Here is a 26305-nt window from a genome sequence, read left to right as displayed (position 1 = left end):
CCCTGTTAGGTTTGTAGGCGCCAATGCAACTATTCCACCACGAAAGTATTGCACGGTATCCAATGTAATTGAAGGCGCATTAACGTATGAAAATTGACTATTACCGTCAACCACTGTTTGCCAAGTGGTAACTTCACGCCGACTAAAACATTTTACAGGGTCCAAATTTTCAAAAAAGATACTCATGATATAATCACCGTGTTTTAGCGCACTTTTTCGATGGCTCCTGAGTTTTTTTTTAGGTCTAGAGAGATGATATTGAAATAAGTCGAAATTCACGATTTTGCTCAGAAAAATGGCAACGTCGCAGCGTGTCAAAATTATCAGAAGGGGAGCATTAGGAGCATCTAAGCTACTAATTTCACACTCTGATTACAATTTAGGCATCTGTAAAGTTAATTTATCGAGAGGGAAAAATCATCAAAAACAGTAAAAAATTCGCTATTTTCATGCGTGAAAATGGCAACCGCGCGTCGGGTCAAAAGCATGGAGGGGGACCAAAACTTCACTAGGGTGTAGTCTATGAACTAATTTTGCCCTCTGTTTAATTTGCAGACCCCTCCGACTTTATTTTTTGGGAGCGAAAAATTACTGAAAAACAGTAAAAATTCGCTATTTTTTGCGGGGATAAATGGCAACTGCGCGTCGGGTTAATTTTGTCCGATTGACCCCAAATTTCATTTTCCGTGTTTTTGAACATGCTGTAACCGATTTAGGGGGTTACGGCTATAAATTTCCGAAATTCATTTTTTGTGGGCCACCCTAGAAAGCATGCATATTAAATACCTATCCACGGTGAAAGTATCAGACCATATACCTCGGTTCGCGAGGTTGCAGGCTTCTGCCTCAGTTTATTTTTTAAATGGAAAACTACTCAACTTAACCTCCTGAAAGTGTCCGTGACTTTTCTTTTCTGCGCAAAATTTGTAAGAAAGTTAAGGAATATCCTTGATTTGTTCTAATTCAAGGAAGCATAAAAGGGAGCGGAGATTCTTAAAAATCGCAAATGAGATTATCAAAGAAAAATGTTTCACGTGGATGTCAGCGGTTAGTCTGCCTACGAAAGTATAAGGAAAAGTATACTTATTGCAATAATCACGTACGAGGATTTGACATCCCCCCTTAGCAACTTCTTCTTTGGTGAATTCTGGCTCAAGACTGTCAAATTAATTAAGCAGTTGGATCAGTTCCTCAAATTAGATCTTACAAAAGAAGCTGCTGCAAGCAACTATTACTGATATCATACAGCTCACAGCGTGTAACTAGGCGCTTAAAAGCCAAGTAATAAACGGTTCTCAAACAATGTCCGCAGAGTTATCAATCTGCTACTTCCATTTCACTCACATCGTTTAATCAAACCGAGGGCCAACTAGTCAACTCGCAATACGCTACGATGTAAAAACCGTAATCAATGTTTTGTTCCTGTAACAAAAACCGAGTGAACTGAACATGCCTAAACGCGACAAGATATTACTGCTTCTATCCTGCTAATACACCGCTCACGCTGACCTGTTATTTCTGATCACAGGTGAAACTTACCAACGATAGAACAGGAGACTCGCAATGGAACTCAGATTTGAAAATAATCCTCAACAGTGTCGACACCTTCATGGAAAGATGCCAAGAAATGATTGAGCTCTGTGAAACTATGCTGATTTATGGCAGGTATTTGAGTTCATGTCGTGAGGTAAAGTAGGAAAACGAAAAAGTGCACAGTCTAGCGATGAGAATCTTGAAATTTAACAATTTTTTATCACCAAGAGTAGTTAATACTGCGTAGGACTTTAACAGATAGGCAAAAATATTTGGGCTATATTTCCTAGTTGGGTACTATAATTTCTGGTCCAGTTTAGAAATAACGCATGTACTATTAGTTTCCCTACGCACACAAGTGGTTTTACAGATGAGCCAGAATTTGTAGTTCCTAATTGCAAAATTAATTCTATTGGTTCATCTTTAAGTCTCAAGCACAATTTGTGAAAACAAAATTAATCCTTCTCTGACCATGATACTCGGAGCTCATGGCTCCAAAACTCCCTTTGAGGGGAATGAACCGATGGTCCCATACCTACACGCAGTTTTTGGGGGCAAAAGAAACACATGAGTGCAATGGTTCAGAAGCAACAAGACACGACAGATGTCACGTATCAGACGTCCTCCGGTTGCTAATGCTTCCTCATCGAACATATCGATGACCAAAGTTCGAAACCACATATCTTAATCGAGGTGTCTCAAAATTTCTGCTCCTATTTGATTAATTCGAAGGGAAACAAGCCAACTTTTTAGCTCGAGATTCACACAGAATATTCTGCCGACATAGAATAATGTCTATAGATAATTATCTAAGAAGTTTTCAAAAAATTACGTGAACTAAACTTCCAAAGCAGAAATAAAATGTGATACGAAGTCTGCAACGTCGCAAACGGAGATAAGTGGTTTTACGCTTTGGTCATCGATATGTTGGCATTTCTAAGACCCTTTGTTATATATACAAGGGTATAAACACGATTAATCTTTTCTCTCCTATATCTTATCAATCATTGGGGGGGGGGGGGGGGTAGGGATCATAAATGAGTGCTCAAAGTTTATTTATTCCCGCAGACTTGACGAGACGCAAGATGTGCCGAAACCCACATTTGGATTCACCCGCGGGGCGGAGTTTGAGAAAGTGTGCGATAAAATCGAGGATTTATTTCACGAGAGTTTTTCAAAAGTCGAGCAGGTGCAAGACTGTATTTTAGACGTGCAATCCAGTGACTGGTACCGGGAAATGAACAGGTATGGCCAGTATCAGTTACGGGCGTTGTAAAATTTACTGACGGATGAAGAGTAAAACATGGTCCCCTTTAAAAGTAACCCGAGTAGCAGTGATCACGGCAATTTGCGATTTGATCGGGAAATGTATCGCGCAGGGCCGGATGTAAGGGGTGGCCACATGGGCCGTGGCCCATGGCGGCAATTTTATGGGGCGGAAAATTTTGCAATTTGTTAAATGTAAGTATTAAAAAAAATTGGATTCAGAAAAAAAATTACATGCAAGAAAAGGCGACAAAATCTCTCATTTCCAGAGAGTATAGTAAATTCTAATTTTGTCGTCTTTCGGTGATGCAAGAGACAGAACCTTTAATTAGTCGAGTCTGGAACAACGCGGCGCAGAGAGCAATGATGGCGAGGATTTAATATGAATAGGAGAAGCCCTCGGCACAGCGGTCAGCATTTAACACACATCAGCGCCTACAAAACTGCATGAATACTTCACGCATTGCGTCAAACACAATGCGGTGAGCAGCGGTCGACGTGAAACGCATAGCGCCTACAAGACTGCATGAATACTTCACGCATTGCGTCAAATACAGTGCGGTCAGCTGCGGTCAACGTGAGACACATAGCGCCTACAAGACTGCATGAATACTTCACGCATTGCGTCAAACACAGTGCAGTCAGCGCGGCGCGGCGCGGTGGCAGAAGTTAAAATCATTAAACCACATTTATGTTGGTTCTTTCATAATTTTTTTGTTCATTTCTTAGAAATGGAAGGCCTTGTCCACACAGAGATAGGTTCACGGAACTTAACTTTCGCGCAAAGTTCCGTGAAATTTTCCTAGTTGTGTTGACACGGGCTTTCGCAAAAAAATGTTTCCAACACGAGTAAACGCGTCTCATGCACTCCTTCCCCTCCGGCACTTCACTTGATAGTTTTTATTGATGTTTCAAAACGAATGAGAAAGGGGTGGTAAAATACAGGCGGCCCATGGGCGGCAAGTAGATAAATCCGACCCTGGTATCGCGAATTAATAGCTGTTGATTTATTTCAATTTTATCGGATAAAATATTATGATACATTGAGATTTCATCGCATTAATTTGCAGTAACATCGCGATTTTATTGACGATGATTTATCAACATTATGGAACAAAAAATCGTGATAAATTCAGATGCAATTTCGACTTTAGAAAAAAAATTACGATAAGATCAAGGATAATCGCTCAGTTGTTGTCTAGCGCTTTTATTGTCCAAAAATCGTGAAAAAATCGCAACTTAATTTCAAATCATCGCGATTATTCTGCTGAAAAATTCTTCTTGGATGAACCTGAGTTCTGAGGTGCCCCCCAAGAGGGAGAGAGAGAGAGAGAGAGAGAGAGAGAGGGGGGGCTGTAACTCACCCTTCTACAGAATTTTAATGGACGAAGATAACAATTTTACCCACGTCATCTTTCTCAGCGTTTCAGTAAATTTAGAAATGCGAGAAACACTGACCCGAATCCGTAAAAATATGACATTTTCATGACTTTAAAAACTTTAATTGCGATTTATTTGCAATTTCTCGGCATACTCCATTGAGCACAGACCGCAAGCGATTCTTTGGTCCATTAACTAGGATGTAGGTACAGAGAAAGTAGAGCAGCTTTAGGTACTCACGTTTGACACTTTTATTGATCGAAACATACCTATACCCGCTATAAATAAACAGGCACACAAACGACTAATTTTAGAGTAATGGAATCAATGTATTCGCTCAATTATAAGTAAATGTACAGAAATATTGATGGTGAAACTACAGAAATGCGTATCTTGGTTTGTGATGTAACAGACTTCTTGTCATACTTTAATTTTTACACGGAAAACTACTGAACGTCATTTTATAAAAACTTTGAAACTTTAAACGTTAAATGAGAATATTGAAATAAAATTGCGATTTATTGCAATAAAATTGAACATTTTTTACCATGAAATTGCAATATTTTCACATCTCTTGGTCAGTAAATGCCAATTTTAAACAACCAACAAAGTGTGTCAGAGAGATGGGCAATATGCACCGCAATGAAAAATTGCAACTTACTTCAAGTTAACTGCAATACATTGCAAGAAACCGTCTGCCTTCAATCAGTAGATAGGCAACATACATGACACTCCGATGCTGTAGCAAACATTTTCTAGTGTAATTGAAATTGATTGCATTCGATGCTTCGTGGGCCTCCCATTATAGTAGAATACAGAAATGAATCTGTCAAGTTGACAGCGTGTTAGAGGTTAAAATAATCCGGCTCATCTAGTAGTGCCTACAAAAGCGCACAGAGTTAGTTAGTAAGGTGCTAAAGAATCATCAACGCACCAGCGGTGGCCCGGGAAGGACTGTAATTTTCATTTCAAAAGAATTTTATATATTTTTCTTTCTCATATGTACTTTTTTCGTCAGATTCCGTAAGGATATGAAGAAAATTGATACTATCGCAGAAAACCTAATTCTGGAAAGTTTCAATATGGTGAAAAATGTCGAAGAAGGGCTACTCACACTGCAAAGTCTTTACGAATACTCAAAGAGGCCCTCGTTGTTTAATGTCATTGAAAAGAAAACGGCGATGGTGAGTTTATATGAAAACACTAAGTTCTTAACGAGCAAAACATAAATATACGATGTCTATTTTGAAACCCTGCTGACCATTTTCATGATACCAACTTACTAGTACTGCTCGCTTACTGTTCTCACCACTGCGTGTGCCACCAATATATAATATTATGGGGCTATGTCCCCTAGCCGCCACGCAGCCCAACCGCTGAGAGGCGCTTCGCGGTCTTCTAGGCCCGCTGCGCGGGCCTTCAGTGCTATAATCTAAAAAGGTACAGCGGAATTATCCTGGGACTATCTCCGATCAGTACCTACAAAAATCATGAAAAGTAGCCCAGTAGATCTTCCGAGCGAACTGTGACAAGAAAATGAACATTCACATTGTTTAAATTGGAGAATTTACAACTTCCTCACCTAGGATGGATCGAAATAATAGGATAATTGTGTAAATGGGAGAATTTGCAGCTTCAATACGTTGTGTACAAAACGCTGGGCCATTTTTCGAAAATTTGATTAGAGCGGGCTCATTTAGAGACAATTTACCTGTCGATAACCGAAAAAATCATGAAAACCGGTTCGATAAAACGCTAGAACTAAGCGCTACCGAGGCTGAAGAGCTTATAAACCAATAGATAATATTTTATCGATTCAGGGTCTTACTTTTATCGACTAATAATCTGATTTGGGTCTCAAATCTTACAGGTTTATAAGATGTTCTGGGACGAGCTACAAGAGGCAAAACTAAGTTTACTATCAGAAAAAAACTCTTACGCGAGGTTAATGCCAAAGTACGCAGGGAGGGCCTGGACATCTCTAGTCAAGAAAACACAGTTGAAGTCACTGTATGATGTTAGTGTTATTTTCTTATCTTGTTCCCTTTTACAATTTTCTCGCATGCCAACATTTTTTTTTCTTCAGGTGTATATCGAATCAAAAGAAGTTTATTGTTCCTATCAAACAATATAAAGGCGAATTACCCACAAATCTAGCATGCGTTGACCGAGGGATATAATTATATTCGAGCACCATTCTTCTATTCGCAGTCTTTCTTGATGTAATCAATTTTTACATGGTTTCTTTTAGCATACACAGCAGTGTCCCAGGATTAAGTACGAATATAAAGGAGTCGATTCTTTGGGTCAAAAAAAGACGTTTTTGAGGTATAACTTTTTTTTTCCAAAAACGCTTTCCCTGAGGATCAGGGTCCCCCAAAGTTAGAGAAAAAAATCGTCTTTCTAACAATTCTGCATAGCATGAAGGGAGTGAGGATGAAACAGCGTCAGTATGTTACATAAAATATAATATGAACATATTAATAAAGGTATTTCTTATCCTGAAAATCATAGAGTAACATGATAATATCTAAAAAACTGTCAGAATCAATGAGTTTAAATACGTGTCAATTTGACCCAATTTTTCGTAAAAAAAAGTTTTGGACGCATCTAAGGGTAAGTCGGGCGCTAGTTTTCCCGAAATTACAAAAATGTAACCGATCATGTTTATACTCTGGACTTTTTCAACAACGAAAACTAAAACATGTAGATCTGCAGGCTGATAACTAAAATTGATAGACAAAGCTGTAGGCAAAGAAGACAATGGAAAAATGGAGTGAGCCTATTGGTTGAAACGGGTAGTTGTTACAGACTGAGGGAGAAAATGATGAACTAAATGTAGGGTCTCTTGTCGGTTGCGGTTAGTTGAGCACTTACCTCAATTCTCCGTTGTTTTACTCGCTTCAACTAATAGGAACGTCTCCTCTATCTTTTTTCGTCGTTTCCCTCACGAAAGAACGTTACGCCATTTCAATGTTGCCAAATTTCCCCTCATAAAATACACGCTCACTAGGAAAATCTTTGATATTCTTAACTGAAAATTTCAATGATTTTCCTCAGATTTTATGCAAAAATCAGAAAAAAATTGGATAAAATTGCATTTGTAAATTATTGTAAAATTAATTAGTTGTTTGAGCGAACCTAGCAAACTTGGACTGGAGTCCTGTTCTTCCTTCCGGGAGACGACGTTATGTCTATCTCATTGTCTATAAATTTCGATAGCCCACTAATTGTCACCGCTAATGAAAGCTATTGATTTTTCTTCGCAGTTGTTTCAAGAAAAATTGTGGCTTCCGAAGGTGACGATCGCGGTAGAGATCGAATCACTATATCAGGACGTTATTCAAACCTTCGACGAGGCGATCCTTAGCAATTACAAGAGGTGGTTGGAAGTTGCCGAGTCAAAAATAGGAGTTCGGCTAAAACGTAGCCTAATCTGCAGGAGCCTCCAAAAACCGGGACTCCTCGAGGTCAACATCGACCGGAAACTCCTCTACGTCTTCAGCGAGGCAAAACTGTGGGTGGACATGGGCTTTCCCATTCCCAACGAAATGAGCCAACTTGTAGCCCGCAGAAACGAACTCACGTTGCTTTACAGGTAGTTTTTTCAAAAAGGTAACGCATAGCGATAAAGCACAGAGAAAATGATTCAACTGATTTAATCATGATCTTGGCTTGATTTAATTTTAATTGCGAGTCCTTTCCTCATTTAGTTCCGTTAGGGACTCCCTTGGTTTTAATTTCTTTTATAGTATTGATTGAAACTATTAGAAAACCAATTCGTTCGAATATACGAAGACAATAATAATAAATTAAAACAAGGCTGAAACGTTAAAAACACCGAAAGGCAGGACGTTTCGAACCGCGACCGGCTCATTTTCAGCTGCAAAAAACACGAAAAAATCATTAAAAAATTGATTGGCAACTGACAGATTGACAGCGACATTTTTTGCGTCAGAGGGTTGGCTGCTCTTTTGGGCTCTTAGAGCTCCACATTTCAACATTTCCGCATTCTCCTTAAATAAAGGCACTCTAGGGACTCTGATAATCTTACTAGGATAAAAGGCGCAATTACAAGTGGACTGCATTTTGCAAAAAGGAACCACTAGCACTGCAATGGTGCTAAGATTGTGCAACTTCATCCTTTGCAATAAAATTGCGGAAATCGTGAAAAACTATGAAATTTAGATGGTGATTTTTGTCTTAAATTCACAGTTTTTAGCGAGTAAAATAGAAACTATTAATGGATGATCGGGTTTTTCCTCCAAGACAAAAGAAGTTGCACAATCTTGGCAACATTGCAATGCTAGTGGTTCCTTTTTGAAAAATGCAATCCAAGTATTCTGTCCATCTAAAGTGTATACTGGTTTACTTTTTGCAGGAACGTGGAGACTTGTGTTCAAAACTACAATCGCGTGATGGCGAGTCTATCCGATTCGGAGCGGGTCCTCTTCCGGGATCTGATCCGCGGCCAAGACAGGGAGCTGAGCGTCTGTTGGAGGATGTCGTGGGCGAGCGAGGCGGCCAGCGCCCGGGTCCTCGTCTCCACGGAGCAGCTCCAGGAGCTCCAATCCTTCATCGACGACTACAAGACGCACAACGTGAGGATCGTCCGCCTTTGCGAGCGGATCTGCGCCACGGCCTTGGTCCACGTGGAGATGAAGCTCTACGAGCTGCATCATCTCGTTGCACAGGTTCAAGCTTGCAGGTTCACGGCCATGGCTCAGCTCATCAGGAACTACAACAAAATATTCAAACGCTTGCGATCCCTTTTTGAGGGCTTCAAAAACCCCACGCGGGCGGTAAGAGAGCATTCATCAATTTGATCCTTACCCTCACGAAAGAACGTATCTTCATTTCAATGTTGCCAGGTGTCCCCTCACACATCGTATTAACCGAGATAGTCTAGGGCATTTATAACTAGGCTCACCGCCCTGCACTGAAAAAAGAAACCGCTAAAATCAACACATGAAATAGTGAAAAAAGGTGACAACTCATCAAAATAGATTAAAAACACCGGGTTGATTTTACTAATTTGGTGATTTGTCACCGTATTTTAGCAATTTTTTTTTCAGTGTGGTAAAAATTGACAGTAGAATCTGTGTTCCAAAATACCATAGACCTACAGCCGGCTGTAAGATTTCCAATAGTTTCTATAGCCGGCAACACAATTTCTTATAGCTTTTTATAGCCGATGGCGATTAAGCAACAGCCTGGCGATAAAGTGTATGCTAAACGTTACTAATTACGGATGCTAGGACTTAGTGAGTTTTTGGACTACCGCTCTCTTTTTGGGCCGTGGTATCTTGATTTATTTTGCGAGGAAAGCTCCGTACTTTTGAAGGATGCCTGCCATTCCTAATAAATTAGAGCGCCTTCAGTTTCGTATGATACTGTGCAATACCTCTGGTGTGAAATAGTTGCTTCAAGCGCCGTGGTACGCTGCGGCGCGGCGGGCGGGCAGCCAGCGCGAAACGCGCATTGGCGCCTACAAACCTAACAGGGATACTTCACGCATTGCGCAATGCGTGAAGTATCCCTGTTAGGTTTGTAGGCGCCAGTGCGCCGCCGCTCGCTAGTGTTAGGCTCTAATATTTAATCTCGTAGAGTCAGCGTTTTTCAACTCATGACTTTGAAATGTTTGCACACTCTGTATGGATTATTCTCATTTTAATTGATGAAAAAAAAATATGTAATTAAGGAAATTATAATGTGCGTTTTGTAAATATTAAGGTGATTCCGTACAAACTTAAGGATTTACAAAGCACACGAATTTCTACACAATTTCTTATAGCCCTATATAGCCGATGGCGAAAAAGCAACAGCCAGGCGATAAAGTGTAAAGCCTGGCGATAGGAACTATAGCCGGGCTGTATAATTTTTTATCGCTTCGTGTAGCCCAGCCGTATGATTTTTTCCACTTTCTACAGCCAGCTATATGATTTTCTATCGCCTTCTTCAGTCGGCTATAAGAACTTCTATGGTATTTTGAAACGCAGGTCCTATCGCCAATTTTTACCAGGACGATTACCGCTTGATTATTAAGTTCGATTAAAGGCAATGAGCTGCCGAAGATTCTCATATTTAAAGCTTCAAACAGAGCCCAAAATTTCGGTCCAAATGCCAAAATCCACAGCAATTCGCCTTTTCCAGTGTTCCACAACAAATTTCATACTAGACCCAAAGGACTCGGTCTATCATGTCCACAGATTTTACGGCTCAAGTAGTCCTGAACAACATATCCAAAGCTCACTATACGGTCCCTTGGACCCTTGCAGCATGAAATCCGATGTGATGTGTGCACAAAAAACGCGAATGTAGGTGGAAGTATGAGCATCCGTTTTGATGCCGAAACACAAATTCTCTGTAAAATGTATATCATCAACCGCAAAAAATCTCTGGACTCCGAGAGTGGACCGTTTTTACCAAGTATCGACATTCCTCCTTCCACTAGTTTTTGCATAAGATCAGAGGAAAAATCAGTAAAACTTTTGATTAAAGATACCGAACCATTTTCTAGTAAAAATACAATTAGCGAGTTAAGATTTCGCATCTAACTCACGTATACCTCGATATCTATTTACGCTTTTTTGCTCTGGGAACGACAGAGTGTGATGGCGTAGTATTATACTTGTGAAAGGAAATTGAAAGAAAATTTCTCTGAGAGGGACGTATCTCAATCTGGTTTTTTGTTCAATTATTTTGACGTGCAGTAACTGTTTCTACCCACCTTTTAAAAAAAAGGCGAAAAGATCTTAACAGAAAATTTATTGGCAAAATTGGGCAAGAGAGCGCGATTCACTTCCATTCCGCTAGGTTGGCGCAAGTAAGTCCCGCGTGTTAACACGATCGCATCGTAGCAGTGGCGTAGCGTGCTAAGCGATATATCGATTTATCTGCCATTTAAACTTATGGAAAAGGATCGATAAACAGGGTGTTCGCAACGAATACCTAAATAATCGATTTTTTTTACCATAACTTCAAATGGGGAAACATCAATAATTGACCATCCGCATCTCGCCACTGGTCGTAGCATCCTAGAGAAAATTTGTGTGCATTCTCATTACTCCATCTACGTGTAAGTTCTGAATCTAAAAATGCACACGTCAACATGGCAGGGATTGTACGCCTTGAATACAAGGGAAATGAAAAGTTTTCATAATCTCCTATTTTTGGTTGTGAATTTTTAACAAATGCCCTATAACCACGTAACACCATATTTACCTTTCCGCATTTTTGGCAACAAAACGCATATCGACGGTGAAACTACCAAACCACGTATCTCGGTTTGCGACGTCGCAGACTTCCTGTCATACTTCATTTTTTAAATGAAAAACTACTTAACGTCCAGTCTTGAAAATTTCTGTGATTTTTCCTCTTCGTGCGGAGAAAATTCTGTGAAAATTTCAAGGAATGATATTGATTTGGTCTACTTCAAAAAAATAAAATGCGAGCGTAGATTTTTAAACACCGCAAACGAGATACGTGGTTTGGTAGTTTCACCGTCGATATATGAGTTGTTCAGAGTAAGCCAATGGAAAGGATTGCTATTCCTCGGATAAGTGAATAGAGTTTGATGTGGAGACGACTCGAGAGTTCTGAGAGAAGACATTCTTAATAAATTCTAATGCAGATGATTTTGAAATGTTTCATGCTTAATCCATCGCTCGGATTCATTTTTGCAGACGATGTTCCATTTCATGCAGTACGTGGAAAAGATCGACACCGTTTTATTGGAAGCTTTCAGATTGTGCGTGAAGAATTCGATGCAAAAAATATTAAGCTATCTAAGAGGGGATTTGATCAAAGGACCAAAACCGTTCGTCGTGTTGTACTTGACGCTAAGTAAGGAAAATGAGGTCAGTGTGATGTGTCATAATTGAATACTGAGGGTAGATTAGAATAAATGAGTGCATTCAAAATAGCGCGTAGAGCACAAGTGATTTTTAAGAATATATTTAACGTTTAGCCACGGAAAATAGGTGCGTGGCGTGCTTTGCGCTGTATCAATGATTGATCTGCCATTTGAACCTATAGAATAGGATCAATAAAGAGGTTGTTTACAACGAACACCTCAATAATCGATCCTCTACCATAGACTCAAATGGGAAAATATCGATAATCGATCATTCACGCTTCACCACTGACGGAAAAAGATTAACGATGTACAAAAACTATCACCCGTTTTCGCGTTATGGCTACTGGTAACGAAATACCATACATCAGTAATGAGGCTGGAAGCATCAGTGTCTTAGTTGCGGTATGCAACATTTCCGCACCCCCTTCATTTGTGTTTAAGAAGAACGAATCATTTGGATTAATTGCTCAAACTACCTTTTTTTATGAAGTATTCTTCATTTAAACAGAAATAACCTAAAAAGAATTTAAGATAAGACTTTTTTTTTGAGGGGGAAAGGGGTTGAGATTGAATATTCAAACCGACCAAAATCAATTTTAGGACCTTCGACCTATCATAACTCGGTCAAAAATTAAGATATTCATCTGCGGTTTGCGCCTCTTCGTTGTTTGTGTTGTTTTGAATGATGTATCACAAGATAGGAGTTACCGTTTGAAAAAAAGTTTGGGGGCCCCCGCCCCCCCCCCTCCTAAGGGAGGGAAAACATTTGGACCCCTCATAGAAGAAGGTTCCCTTTTAGATAGAAACATTCCCGAAGATTCGTTTTTCTATCTCTAACCGTTCAAAAGTTACCAGAAGGGGTAGGGGGTACGGACTTTTGGGACACCCTGTATTCATGTCCTCGACAGTCACGCATGCGCTTTTACATGCTACAGGTGGAATTCACACCATCACTTACGGCGTGTTGTTCTTTTCTCCGGAACATTTTTTACGACCTCCTCATTTCAATTAAAGTAATTCCGAGGCTTGCTACGAAATTCAACCCGGCAGCTAAAGTTGAGCCTTATGCAGCTCGAATTGCACGCGACAAGGAAAGCACACGACTTCAAGTTCAAGTTGAGAGGGAAATTCAGAAACTTGTGTCTGAGGTCGACATCCACGTCCAGAAATGGGCTCCTCTCGAGGTGAGATAATTCAGAAATTTCAAAGTGTAATTCGACCAATGCATGAAATACTCAAAGGACCTCGTGACCATGTGTTTTAAGAACGCATTACTAGGAATGGACGAGAGAGCCAATCTCCCGTCTCCTGCATTTAAAAGTTGAACTTTTTCGGAGTCGTTTTATTTCGATCGATTTCATTCTACTTTCAGAGAAAATTTTTTGAGATCCTAATGGCAATTTTGTCTCCCCCGTCTTAAATTCGATCGAAATTTTCGCGACTGCCGCTCAAAAGAATTTGATAATTTTCTGCAAAATTCGGGAGAATATTTCGAATAGTCTCTCATGACCGTAGGAATTTTCATTTTTATTGTAAAAGTTTTATTGTAGGTGTCAAGGATTTTTTCTTACTTTTCCCCCTCTTGCCAAGAAAATTTTGCCTCCTCCTAAGATTCGGTTGAGGAGGCTTCTGAATACTTGAGGGATGAAACCCTCAGAAATGATTGCATACCTTATGTTATTGCGTACGACTATTGCGAGAGAAAAATTGTCTCCCTACAAAAAGTAACGATTAAAAGTTTGCCGCTTAAGCAACGAAGTGTACAAAGTTAAGTCCGTGTTCATAGTTACTTTGGGTTCCTTTTTAGGCTCCGCGGCCCCGGATGGTTTTTCCCGTTTCGCGCCTTAAACATCGATCTCACAGAAAAATTCATGGAAACCAATTTTGTTCCCATTGAAATTTCTCTTCGTCCTCCTGTAAGAAATGACGCTAACATTAACTGTTAAGAAGTTAGTCAAAATTCAAAATTTGGTAGCCCCCCTGCCGCCCAGGGGACTCAGATTTTTGGGGTCTATGTCTCAATCGATTGGCTTTAGGGTAGAGATGAATCCCTGGAAACTTCATGCTTCCTTCTAGAAATTCACGATTCTTATGATATGTTCCAGCTATCGGTTCCTTTATAACAGGGTTGCAAAGAGCTTGATGCCAAAACGGCTTTTTCGCCTCCCTTTGGAATTCCTTCAAACTTTGTCTATTGATTACTCATGCTTGAGCGCTTTTTTTCCCAAATTTTCAGACCCCCAAATTTTACTTTCAGACCTCCATTTTGGGAGTCTGATAATCTGGGAATGCCTGCGAAATAAGCCGTTTTTGCATCAAGCTTTTTTCAACCCTAAGATTTCGTCAATGCAACTCAAAGAAAAACGAGCCAAAAAATATTAACCGCACGCTAAGGTTACTTTGTGTTCTTTTTCCTACACTAGCACACAAAATATAGATTGGTTTTTTTTTCACCGTGTACTTTTCAGAAGCCACGATGAGACTTCCTTTTAATTATTCATTATTTTAAACGTTAGGACATCTGGTCTGTAGATAAAGATATCTTCATGAAAAACTACGAAAAAAGCAACCCATGCGCTGACACTTATGAGACTGACATCAACCGCCACAATTCATTGATGGAGACGATTGATTCTGCGCCCGACAGAGGGCAAGTATACTTCCTCCTGATCGATTCTGTGCTGCTGAAACGGGGCCTGACGGAACACTGTGCTGACTGGAAATCCCGACTTTTGGAACTTCTTTTTCAAACTACCTCCGCAGCGATCACTCGCACCCACGACTACGCCACAAGAAACACCGCCCGCATTACAACGAAACCTCGCTCAGCCACTGAAATACTCGACTCAATCAAGGTATTGTATACTTCCTCGATTATCCGAGCATTCTAGCTATTACCCAAACTTACCTGGTTCTCCATTCTATTCCGCCGGCTGAAATTTAAAAATAGGATACGCTGGTACGACCGTACAAATCTAACGTTTCCAAAAACTCTTTTGTAAGCAAAGTTTTTACTTTGTGGTTGACTTTAAACATTTTTTGGCCGCATGCGTAATACAAAAGCCGTTTTTTTAGCCCCCTTTCCTTCTCTGTAAGACAACCATGAAGCAACTTATCATCCCTCTTTTTGAATTACGTAAGACGGACCTGAACCCCCTCCACCCAAATATTTCAGGAAATAACGGAGTGAGCCTAAAAAATTGCTGAAAAAATATTTTTTACGGAAAATATTGTTAAATTTCTTATAGAAGAAGGCTCATGCAAGACTTGACTCAATCTTTTTCTCCCCATTGAAGACCTCTTACGGCAAACTTAGACCCTATCTTCCCTAAAGTAGCTTACGTAATGGTTAAACGGTCCCTTATTTAGTCATATGGAGAGATATAACATCAAATCACATGATCGGCCTCCGAGCCTCCAATGATACTACTTACTTACTTTCTTTAATGCATTTACCACTCAACACTAAAATACTTACTTAATTTTTTAATAAAATCTGTATTTGAATTATTGCAAAGGTGTAAATGTCCGAAGTTGCTAAAGGTATTCTATAGGTAAAATAATATATTCAACCACTAACACTACTTACTTACTTACTTATTCGCTTACTTACTTGTAAACACTCTCATTTCAATTTTTCTAGAGGTGTACACTATACAAGGTCTTTGACGTTAAGCCACCTCATAAAAACAAACTCATTCTTCTAATACTACTACCACTTTTACATACTCATACTCACTTACTTACGTACTTAACGAAAAGAAACACAAGAAAATTGGGAATCACGGCTACAAACAAGCTTATTATTATTATTATTATTATTTTTTTTTTTTGGTAAATGGGGGTTTGACTGTGAGGGGTTTTTTGGTTTCTTATATGTATTTTTATTTCCTGGTTGAGAAGGGGGTCGAAACCACCCCAAAACGTCCCAAGCATCCTTTTTCCGGTTCTCAGCCCAGCGGGCCGATTATTGAGAGTTTAAAGTAGCCCAATGAGACATCGAATTGCGATATATTGCATAGTTAAGATAGGGCTATGTCTTGTCGTATCGGGCTGACATAATTTCAATAATCGGGCCGCTGGTTGCCCACCTCCTTGCGTTTTGTTTGGTTAAATTATTCGGGCTTTTTGTGTTCCTTGTTCTTACTTACTCATTTTGTCCTGTATGCAGACGCACAAGCAACTGATGTCGGAGCTGGAGGTGATGAAACTCCGATTCGTGACGATCGAGAGCAACGTGAAGGTATACCTGAAGGTGGCGAAAAGTATACCGGGGGCGCTGCTCGAGCAGAAGGGCGCCATGGAGGAGGCCTGGCGGGACTACGAGCGAATCCTCGGCGAGATCAACGCCGTCCTCAACGACTCCGCCCAACAAACGAGCAAGCTACTCTTCGAGCGGGGTCGTGCCCGAGAGAAGGATACCCGCCCCTACTTAGAAAACGTACTCTCGGATCCAACATTCACTGACCAGTGGAACGTCGAGGATGCCTCTAAGTACTTGAACGAAGTCCTCTCTCAACTCCAGCGCATTTATAGAGACTTGGAAAAAGCCTAGTGGAGCACTAGACACGTTGTGAATGGAGATGTTGCATGTGTGAGGACTTCGCGATTTGACTGTTGATTCTCATGTAAAACTTCGCGAGAGACACGATGGTGCCACTGGTTTTCTCTGAAATCATCTTTCAAGTTCAAAAACAGTGCGGTCAAGAGCGGTTGGCGTGGAACGCATAGCGGCTACAAGACTGCAGGAATACTTCACGCATTACGCCAAACACAGTGCGGCGCGGCGGCGGAAGTTAAAATTATAAATCCACATTTATGTTTGTTGTTTCGTAATTTTTTGGTTCTTATCTTATAAATTGAGGACCTTATCCACCCACCCAGAGATAAGTTTACGGAACTTAAGTTTCGCGCGAAGTTCCGTGAAATTTTGTTAGTAGTGTTGACAGGGCTTTCGCAAAAAATGTAACCAGCACGAGTAGGTAAACGCGTCTTATGCACCAATCTCCCTCCGGTACGTTCACTTCATGGTTTTTATTGATGTTTTAAAACGAATGAGAAGGGGGCGGCAAAATACAGGCGGCCCATGGGCGGCAAGTAGGCAAATCTGGCCCTGATTGATACGTATGTAAAAGTTCGCGAGAAACACGAATGTGCCACTGGTTTTCTCTGAAATCAACTCCCAAGCTCAAAAAAAGCTCTCAAGTTGAAGCCAAAATGGAGGGGATATCTCACACTATCCTGAGAGTCCATTTCTACATCAAAACAAACTCTCCATGCAAAGATAGGGAGCAAATACCTAATACATTAGCAGTGATGCCGTGTTTTCAGTTTTAGAGTATCCCCAAATAAAGTAGCAGCCCTGTCAATGTATTTGCTCCCTATCTTTGCACGGAGAGTTTTTTTTGATGTAGAGGTGGACTCTCAGAATATTGTGGGATATCCCTCCATTTTGGCCTCAACTTGAGAGCTTTTTTTTGAGCTTGGGAGTTAATTTCAGAGAAAACCAGTGGCCACATCATGTGGCTCACACATGCAACATCTCCATTGAAGCAAGCTGATATATGGATATATCCATAAAGCATTTAGCAAGAAGGAACCAGCGCGATTAGTGTAGTAAAAATGTTGTTTCTAAAAATCTCTCAAAACAGCAAATACTATTTTCTTCCCACCAAATATTGTAATTTTAAAGGAGAATTATTGTGGGAGTTTCAATACTGTTATTTGAATATTTTCAAAAGGGAAGAAGAAGTTGCACAATGGGCCATTCCAAACTTTCGCTAGTAAATACTAGCAGTATTTTCTTGAGTGTGCTTGTATTCAAATTTTTTCCTCTACCTTTTAAATTTTGATAGAGATATTTTCCATCTCCAGGGGAAGAATTACATCCAGATGGAACTGTATTTATAATAAATCCCTAGCCATCAATATTCATATCTACAAATTGCCCTTCCTGTATAGGAGTCTAATAGTATCGAGCATACGCAGGAAAACCAAAAATGGCTGAAACAACCACAAAAAAACCTTTAAAAAAGGGTGAAAATTCCGTCAAGCCTATGAGATCTTGTCCCAAAATTAGTATGTATCTAAAAAATTTAAAAAAAGAAGAGGGGGAAAAATAGTAGTCCCTCGAAAATTACAAAAGGAAAAAGATGGAATCTGCCGGATTCTAAATTCATTAACAACAAACATATTAGTTTTTAATAAAGATCTAAGTGTGAGTTCTTGGCGTTAGCTTGATGATTCATAGTACCTTTGTAATGTGAGTATGTATCTAATTAGTTGTCTAATTTTGCTTTGTGATTACCTACGGAGTAATTTTGGAAATAGTATATGATGCATTATATAATGCATTTGAATTCCTAGGTTTCACCTGACTCAAAGCGTTTGCTGCTATTATCTAGAAGCGCTCCGACTCATTTATCAGAGAATTGAGCGTTTCCTATCGGCCCCTCTGCAATTATGAGATTAGTCCATGAATCCTTTAGGAACTTAAATTAATGACTCAGATGGTGCTTTTGAGCCAACTTTCAAAGAATTAAAGGCATTTTTTCAAAATCTACAGTCCATGAGCTCTCCGTGTGACCGAAGTGCTCTCCTCGCTATATGACGCGTAACCCTTCAATTTTTAGTTTAGTCCAAAGACCTCGTAGGAACTTAAATTAATGAACCAGGTGGTGCTCTGATGCCAACTTTCGAAGAATTGAAGGCATTTTATTTTATTTTTTTTCAAATTTACAGTCCTTGAAAATGAGCTGTTTCGCGGAGCAAAGTGCCCTACTTTTGGGCCTCGTATCTCTTGAATTTTGAGTTTAGTCCAAAGATCTTTTTGGAACTTAAATTAATGACCCAGGTGATGTGCTTGATGCCCATTGTTAAAGAATTAAAGACATTTTTCAAAATTTACAGTCTTTCAAATGAGCTTTCCGTGTGATTTTGCTAAAAATGGACAATTGAGCGTAGCCCCCCCAAATTTTAGCGTACCTCAAAATCGTTGAACGTGCATAAGGAGACCATAGATATGGTGTCCTGTGCCAATTTTGAATGAAATCGAACAGATAGATTCTGAGATATCGCTGTAGACAGATTTGGGGGACGCCACACGGACGGACACACATTTTTTCAAGTATGGTTATTTTTACTCCTGGGACCTTAAAACGTCTAGAAATGATGAAATTTCAACTTTTTTTTTTTTTTTTTTTGGAGGATGACAATACTTCCTCTCTACCCTATGGGAGCGAGAAAGTAAAAATTAGCTCTCACTCTGTTTTCCGTCTCAAACCTCAAGATGCCTGATATCATTTGAGGTAAAGATTTTTTAAGAGCTTACCTTTGAGGCAAGTTTAGTTGCCCGAGCCGCTAATACAAGGAGACATTGATGGATTTGTTTCCTTCGAGAAGATGCCGAGGGATAAAACAAGCAGTTCTCCTTTCAGTCTCAAACCTCAAAATATTTGATATCTTTTGCAGTCAAGATTTTTTACCATTTCCGAATCTCACTTTCATTTGAGTTTTGCTGTTTAGGGGGAAGAAAATCAACTCTCATACATCAAAGAACATTATTGAATTTTTCGCTAATTATTCGCCTTCATTTCAGGTAGCCGCAACTCTTCTTACCTAGGTACAATAGCATGTAAGGAACCATTTTAATACTTACGAGACCTCCATCGTTTGAATCAAGAATAGAATAAATATTTTGAATTCAAAATATGCCATCCTCTTTAAAAATTAAAAAAAAAAAACAGTTAAATGAAGGCAGAATTTTTTTTAAAGAAAGGAAATAAATTGCTTAAAAAATTAACAATTCTGGCGAGACGATCCCGATACGTATCATTTGAGTCTCGGCTGTGTCGCTCTTCTTTTGGGCACAAAGATATAGGTTCAAGCGTTAAATGTAAAAATGTGTGTTTTTTTTTTTAATTTTCAAGGAGGATGCCATACCTACTCTGAATTCAAAATATTTATTCTATTCTTGATTCAAACGATGGAGGTTTCGTAAATATTAAAATGGTTCCTTGCATAGCTATTGTACCTAGGTAAGAAGAGTTGCGGCTACCTGAAATGAAGGCGAATAATTAGCGAAAAATTGAATAATGTTCTTTGATGTATTAGAGTTGATTTTCTTCCCCCTAAAATGCAAAACTCAAATGAAAGTGAGATTCGGAAATGGTAAAAAATCTTGACTGCAAAAGATATCAAATATTTTGAGGTTTGAGACTGAAAGGAGAACTGCTTGTTTTATCCCTCGGCATCTTCTCGAAGGAAACAAATCCATCAATGTCTCCTTGTATTAGCGGCTCGGGCAACTAAACTTGCCTCAAAGGTAAGCTCTTAAAAAATCTTTACCTCAAATGATATCAGGCATCTTGAGGTTTGAGACGGAAAACAGAGTGAGAGCTAATTTTCTTTTTTCCTTTTGTAATTTTCGAGGGACTACTATTTTTCCCCCTCTTCTTTTTTTAAATTTTTTTAGACACATACTAATTTTGGGACAAAATCTCATAGGCTTGACGGAATTTTCACCCTTTTTTAAAGGTTTATTCGTGGTGTACAGGTTTACTCCGAAGCGTATGATATATCAGGTTGTGGCGCTGTTACGAAAGCACGTAAAGTATTTTTGTAGGGAATTTTATTATATATGGTGTAAAGAAGAAGATATTTGACGCGACAAGAAGAGAAATAAATACTGACAATAATGTTTGGAACATTTACTGAATTTATGTACAAGGGTCTTTTTTACAATTGTCAACTCGGGTTTCGCGTTGAAAACGCAAGACTATCACAAAATATTGAAAATGTCCATTAGCCTAACGTAGGAATGAATCAGCCTTATGTCTGCCGATTATGGACCACATGGAATTTATTTTAAGATATGTTAATTTATTACGTAGAAAACAATGAATTATTTTGTTTATTTTTCAATAAAATATTTTGTTATTTTTTTTCTTATTTCTTTACGATTTTGCATATGTCAGGGTACCCCTGTACCCATTCTGTGTCTCTCTGTATGGAACTTTGGAAACGGATCCTCACGAGAGATTACAATGATTTGCCACGGCAAAAAGTACAAAATATACGGAAGGAAAACTTCCATAATTTTGACAAACTTTAAGGCAGACGCGAGTCTACCATACATTTTACACACACCAAAGAAATAGTGAAGTTGATTTAACATTCTGGATGCAGAGAAAGTTTGCGAGTACTTATAAAATGCTAAATTACCTGCCATAGCAGTTAGTTTTACATTCTGGCACTGCTAAAGAAACTGCTACAGCGCGGGTTATTCAGCATTTTATAAGTTATCGCACTCTCTCTTTCCATTAATGAATTTACAAAAAATACATTTAGAATGTTAAATCAACTTCAATTTTTTTTCGGTGCAACTTAAAAATGTTTTCTTTCGTATTCTGACTTTTTGTAGCGATAAATCATTACCATCTCTTGAATGGATCCGTTTTTAGAGTCATAATACTGCATTTTACTCAAGGTTTCTGAATTTCGTCTATTATGCTATGTTCAAGGCAACCTTGAACCTCCCTTAATTAATTGAGAGGCTTGGAGGAGAGGGAAAATACGTGCAGCTTTTGGAAAAATTGAGTTATTAATGATTTCAACTAAAACCACAGTCTTCAATTATTTTCTGTGTTAAATTTACTCCTAACATCTAATTTTGATGCATCAAAAACTGAGTTTGAACTTTAGCTCTGCTAGAAAGCTCCATGTAATTTTAAAACCCTAGACACGCACCCCTTGAAGTATCAAAAACTGCACTTATGCACCTTTTCTTTCAAGTCCCTCAATTACAGTGTACACCATATGGGTCCTACACTGCCGTTCTAAGGAAATTGATGCATGAAAATCTAAGGGTTGCCAAATTACCTATCGGAAAAAACGAATTTTTGAAGGAAGTTTGGAATACCATTCCTTGAAATTTTTGGACACTTCCGATAAAATTAAGAAGAACACTCCCTATAAAACCAGAGGAAAAATATTTATAAATCTTCTCGAAAATTCGTGATTCGTCAAAGGAAATTTGGCAACGTCTGAAGGCTCATACGGCGTTTTTCTTAGGCACGGCAATACCAGGGAGAGGGGCTGTTTTAGGAACGACTATGAATACGACCTAACTCGAGGAGGGGTATTTTAAACCTTAGGCTCGGTTTTCTTCAGTGCCGGGATTTTGGCGAGAACCTCTTCAGTTTTAGTTTGAACGATGGCTTTCCTCTGCGCGACCGTCTGGTCCAGCTGCGTCTGTTTCTCCATCATCCCCAACTTTCGCTGTTCCAGAAGCGCGTCAATGGCGGCCTTCCTCTCGGCGAGCGCTGCCTGCCCGGCCACCAGCACCGGTTTCTCCGCAGCCGCCGCTTTGGCGAGCTCCACCTTATCCCACACGATGGCGTTCTTCCCGATGGCCGGCACCTTGACGACCGCTTTCTCGACGGCCGGAACCGGATCCTCCACGACAGCTGCCTCGGCTACGGCGGCGACTTTTCCGAGCGCCAACTTGGACCCCAGGGGTTTCAGACTCAGCCGTTCGGCGAGTGGAGGCGGAGGCGGGGCACGCTTCTGAAGGACGCGAGCCAGTTGATCGGCTTCGTTGAGAGGTGAGGGCCCGAAACCGATTCCGAAGGATGGTCTCGACTGCGAACGGACCAGTCTCCGAGGGACAAAGTCCTCAAAACTATCGTCGTAGTTTTCGGAAAAATCGTCGAAGATATCCAGAGATCTTTTCGCGGGGCTGGCATCCTGAGTCACCCATCTCGACTGCCAGTTCGTTCCTTGAACCACACACACTAAAGCACATACGAGAGAAAGCTCAGTTTTCATCTTGAATTTCCGGTTGTTTACTCGCGGAAAACGTTCGAGACAAATACATCAGACTGTACTGAGTCTTCGAGTGGCCCCCCATTTTATACTCACTGTCAGCAATCAACACGATCCCGCAAATATCAAGCTATCATTCGATGACAGAAAGCTTAAGAATCCAGCCGAATGACAAAATTTGATAACCTCTCCAAAAAAGCTAGAGCTGCTACAGCTTTGTCGGTTATGGCACCTGTTTTTTATCATTGACACGTGTTCCTCGCCTCGTTTACTGTGATAACTTCCCAGCATTTCCAGATAATGTAGCGTAAGCGCGAAGATTTGGGCATATTAATCCGAATTTGCCGAAACGCCGCGCCGCGTCGGGAGCCACCAATTGACTCATTATCGCTTTTTTTACCTGCAGAGGAGCAAACATTCAATCTCGCAGCAGATTGTCTCCGCCAAGATAAATCATCGCGTATCAATATCTTCTCATTTGAAGTTACGTATATGGCAAAGAATCAATGCACAGTGAAAAAGTTCCGTGTCTGATGTCACCTTGTGTTCCTTCTTTTATATCAGGTCAACCTGAAGGACTTGGTTGTTCAACATAATTTTGTGGTTAATCAAGCCAAACCGTGGGCCACTCTAAGACATGGGATCATGAACAAAGTGTCCTGCCGAACTTTTGTACTCTTTTTCCCTCACTATACCCGGAGGTGGTGATTTACGAGTGGCTATCGCCTTATTTAATCGATTCTTCACCATAGATTCAAATGGGCATCGATAATTGATCATTCACGCCTAGCCACTGGCCTTATCATCATATTAGTGACATGTCGTGTTACCATAACGGTAACATGCAATGTTACCAGTGTCAACGCGCAGCGTTAGCAGTGTTAACGTGCAGTGTTACCAGTATTAACATGCAGTGTTACCAGCGTCAACAACCCTCACTCTCTCGGGCACAATCTACCTTAAAACCAGCTTCTATGCCAGAAAGTATTCTGTATTGCCATAATATCTCCCAGGTCCGTTGTTTCATGAATCTCACTTTCGCACCCGTAAATTAATATGTTTTTTTTTTACAAATTGTAAAGAGTATTGTAAGCAAATTGTAAATTACAATTGAGGTTAAGTGGAATGGAGGCTCTATTTCCGAATACCTCTGCCTCAATATAATCAACCATTTGCTTGGGTTTTATTCTAGCATTGGATCAAGAATACGACGAAAAAAATTAAAAAGCACGAATTTCCATCAATGAAATGCTTGCGAAACGTTGTCGAAAATTATGTATACCAGTTTCGGTATCGGCTGACCGACTGGTTTTGGAAGTATGCTTCCGAGAGCTTGAATTTTCATCTGGAAGAAGAGGGATAATAATGATAATATGCTTTTTCAGACACCGCAAACGAGATATGTGATTGCGGACTTACGCCGTTGACATGGTTTATCAGTTATCAAAAAAAAAAAAAACAGTCTCTAATTTCCAGATTAATGCAGCAGGTTCGTTCATATTCGTTCATTATGTTCACTTTTGGTATTCTTCCGGCATTACTTAAATGTAAGAGGTAGAAAGTTCACATGCACCGATTTTCTCAAAGCGCCTTTCTTAATTTTAAAACTTTATGAGCACAGTCCAATTTAGACAAGTTTTTTGGTTTTTTTCACTGAGCATGTGTTGGCAGAACATTTTTTTCTGCAAAGTTATTTGCCGACTAAATTTTGAGTTTCCTTTCATCTAGGTACATTTCTCCTTTGACAATCTCAAATTTAGATACACGCAATTAAACCAATTTCCAACCATTAATTAAGGAAATTGAATGATCTACAGAAAATGATCTAATGGAAAAACGTATACGCCGAGCTAGCGATAATTTTCACGGTTGACGAAGCAGTCCGTTCACAAGATGGAACAGTTTCTTTCCTCGCAAATAAAATGTGCCTCGGAATGTGATGTCGTGCGGAGCGCCTTCAATTCTCTCTAGTATAGGCAACTATTACTGCACGATGGCATTTCAAAGTATTCCTTGTGATTTGAAGGCACTTCGCGTTCATTGAATTGCCGTCATCTTGCGAGGCTTTTCCAGCTGTATTTCGATTTCTTTCTAAATAATTTCGTCGAAGACCGTACGTGCTGAAAACGAGATGTCAAAGAATCGTCAAAAATACGCGATAACGTAGGCGGATCTAGGATGGAAATTTGACAGCTAACAGCACTGACGAAAAGCAGCGAAATGACAAGAGGTTTTCGGCATTTCATGCGATTTCTTGTTTCCGCACTTTTTTGTATTTCCTTAAAGCAAATATACAAAAAATAGATGACGTGTGTAACATACTTTCGGACAGGTTGGATGACTGTCTATCGAATCGACGGCTGATTTCTGGAAAAGCAGACACGAAAAGTCAATTAAACTGCTGTCATAATTACTGTTTCTGTGGTTTTGAATAAAAATAACATTTACGTTAAGATGACGTATGATATGGTTTTGTAGAAAATGATTTTTCAATCACGTAGTTGTTGAAATGAAGGGAATAGTACAGCCCTCAAAAACTTAAAACATAAAAAGAATACTTAACATAAATTAAATAGATAACTATATAGGTAAGTGCTTACTACCTTTGGTCAAGGTTCCTAAGGATTGACTACCGCAAAGCTGTTGCGCAACTTTTTCAAACCATCCACGATACCTGAAATAAAATGAGAAAAAATAGAAACGGGCGTAATTAGCTCCTGTTTCCACTCAATCGCCGCGCAATTTTTGAAATGGGTGGAATGAAAATCGGTTTACAGTTGAAAGTTGTGGTATGTAGCAATAACCAACAATGTATTTTGAAAAATTCTCTAATTAGAAGAGGAAGTATGTTGAAAGTACCTCTCCGTTTCAAAGATTAGTATTCAAGTTCGATTAAGAACTGTTTTCAAATTCACAAATAATGCCGCTTGGAAAGTTTTTCAGCTAAATATGGGCGGCTAAAGGAATGATACAGCATAACTAACGATTTTGGCGGATATGAGTTAGCGACATTGTGTCATTTTACAGTATAAAATATGCGAGCTAGGGTTTTTTAGTTTTTTCTCGATCGCGCATGAATGATGTGCAATAACGCTGCAATGCATGTACAGTGACAAGGGGAGACCCTCCATTGGTGTCTCGGCAATAATGGAAGCTTTTACTTTTGCGACTCCAACACTCTAGAGTTGGCCGACCTACTAGGTGACTGTTGGTGTTGAGCATTTTGTTTTCCAAACAAACCGAAATTTGGTAAACTTGTTTGGCTCATAACGTCACCTGAAGCTTACCTAGTACGTCGCTGAGGCGTAAATGACGGCGGAAATTTTTAAACGTCGCATGGCGCTTGTGATAATTTTTCCCCAAGGTGACGAAATTTTGGCAGCGATTCCTTCTCAACCGCTCCATTTGCGTATCCTTAACGGTCTTCAGACCCAAGGTTCATTC

The 26305-nt window shown here is 39.7% G+C and overlaps 1 protein-coding gene across 2 annotated transcripts; it reads left to right on the top strand.

Annotated features, from left to right (window-relative positions):
* The first annotated feature begins 4267 nt into the window (after positions 1–4267).
* Positions 4268–9718, top strand: LOC109039339 (dynein axonemal heavy chain 2). 2 transcript variants are annotated; one of them, XM_072302499.1, is made up of 2 exons: positions 4268–6196; positions 7449–9718. In XM_072302499.1, exons 1-2 carry the CDS (start codon positions 6059–6061, stop codon positions 7779–7781), a joined length of 471 nt encoding a protein of 156 aa, XP_072158600.1. In that variant the 5' UTR covers positions 4268–6058; the 3' UTR covers positions 7782–9718. Both variants share the same exon structure in this region, with proteins under 2 accessions (XP_072158600.1, XP_072158601.1).
* The last annotated feature ends 16587 nt before the right edge of the window (positions 9719–26305 follow it).

Source organism: Bemisia tabaci, chromosome 7 (assembly GCF_918797505.1).
Source record: "Bemisia tabaci chromosome 7, PGI_BMITA_v3".
Taxonomy (NCBI): Eukaryota; Metazoa; Arthropoda; class Insecta; order Hemiptera; family Aleyrodidae; genus Bemisia; species Bemisia tabaci.
Note: the sequence above shows the minus strand (reverse complement) of the source record. Positions and strands in the feature narration are given on the sequence as shown.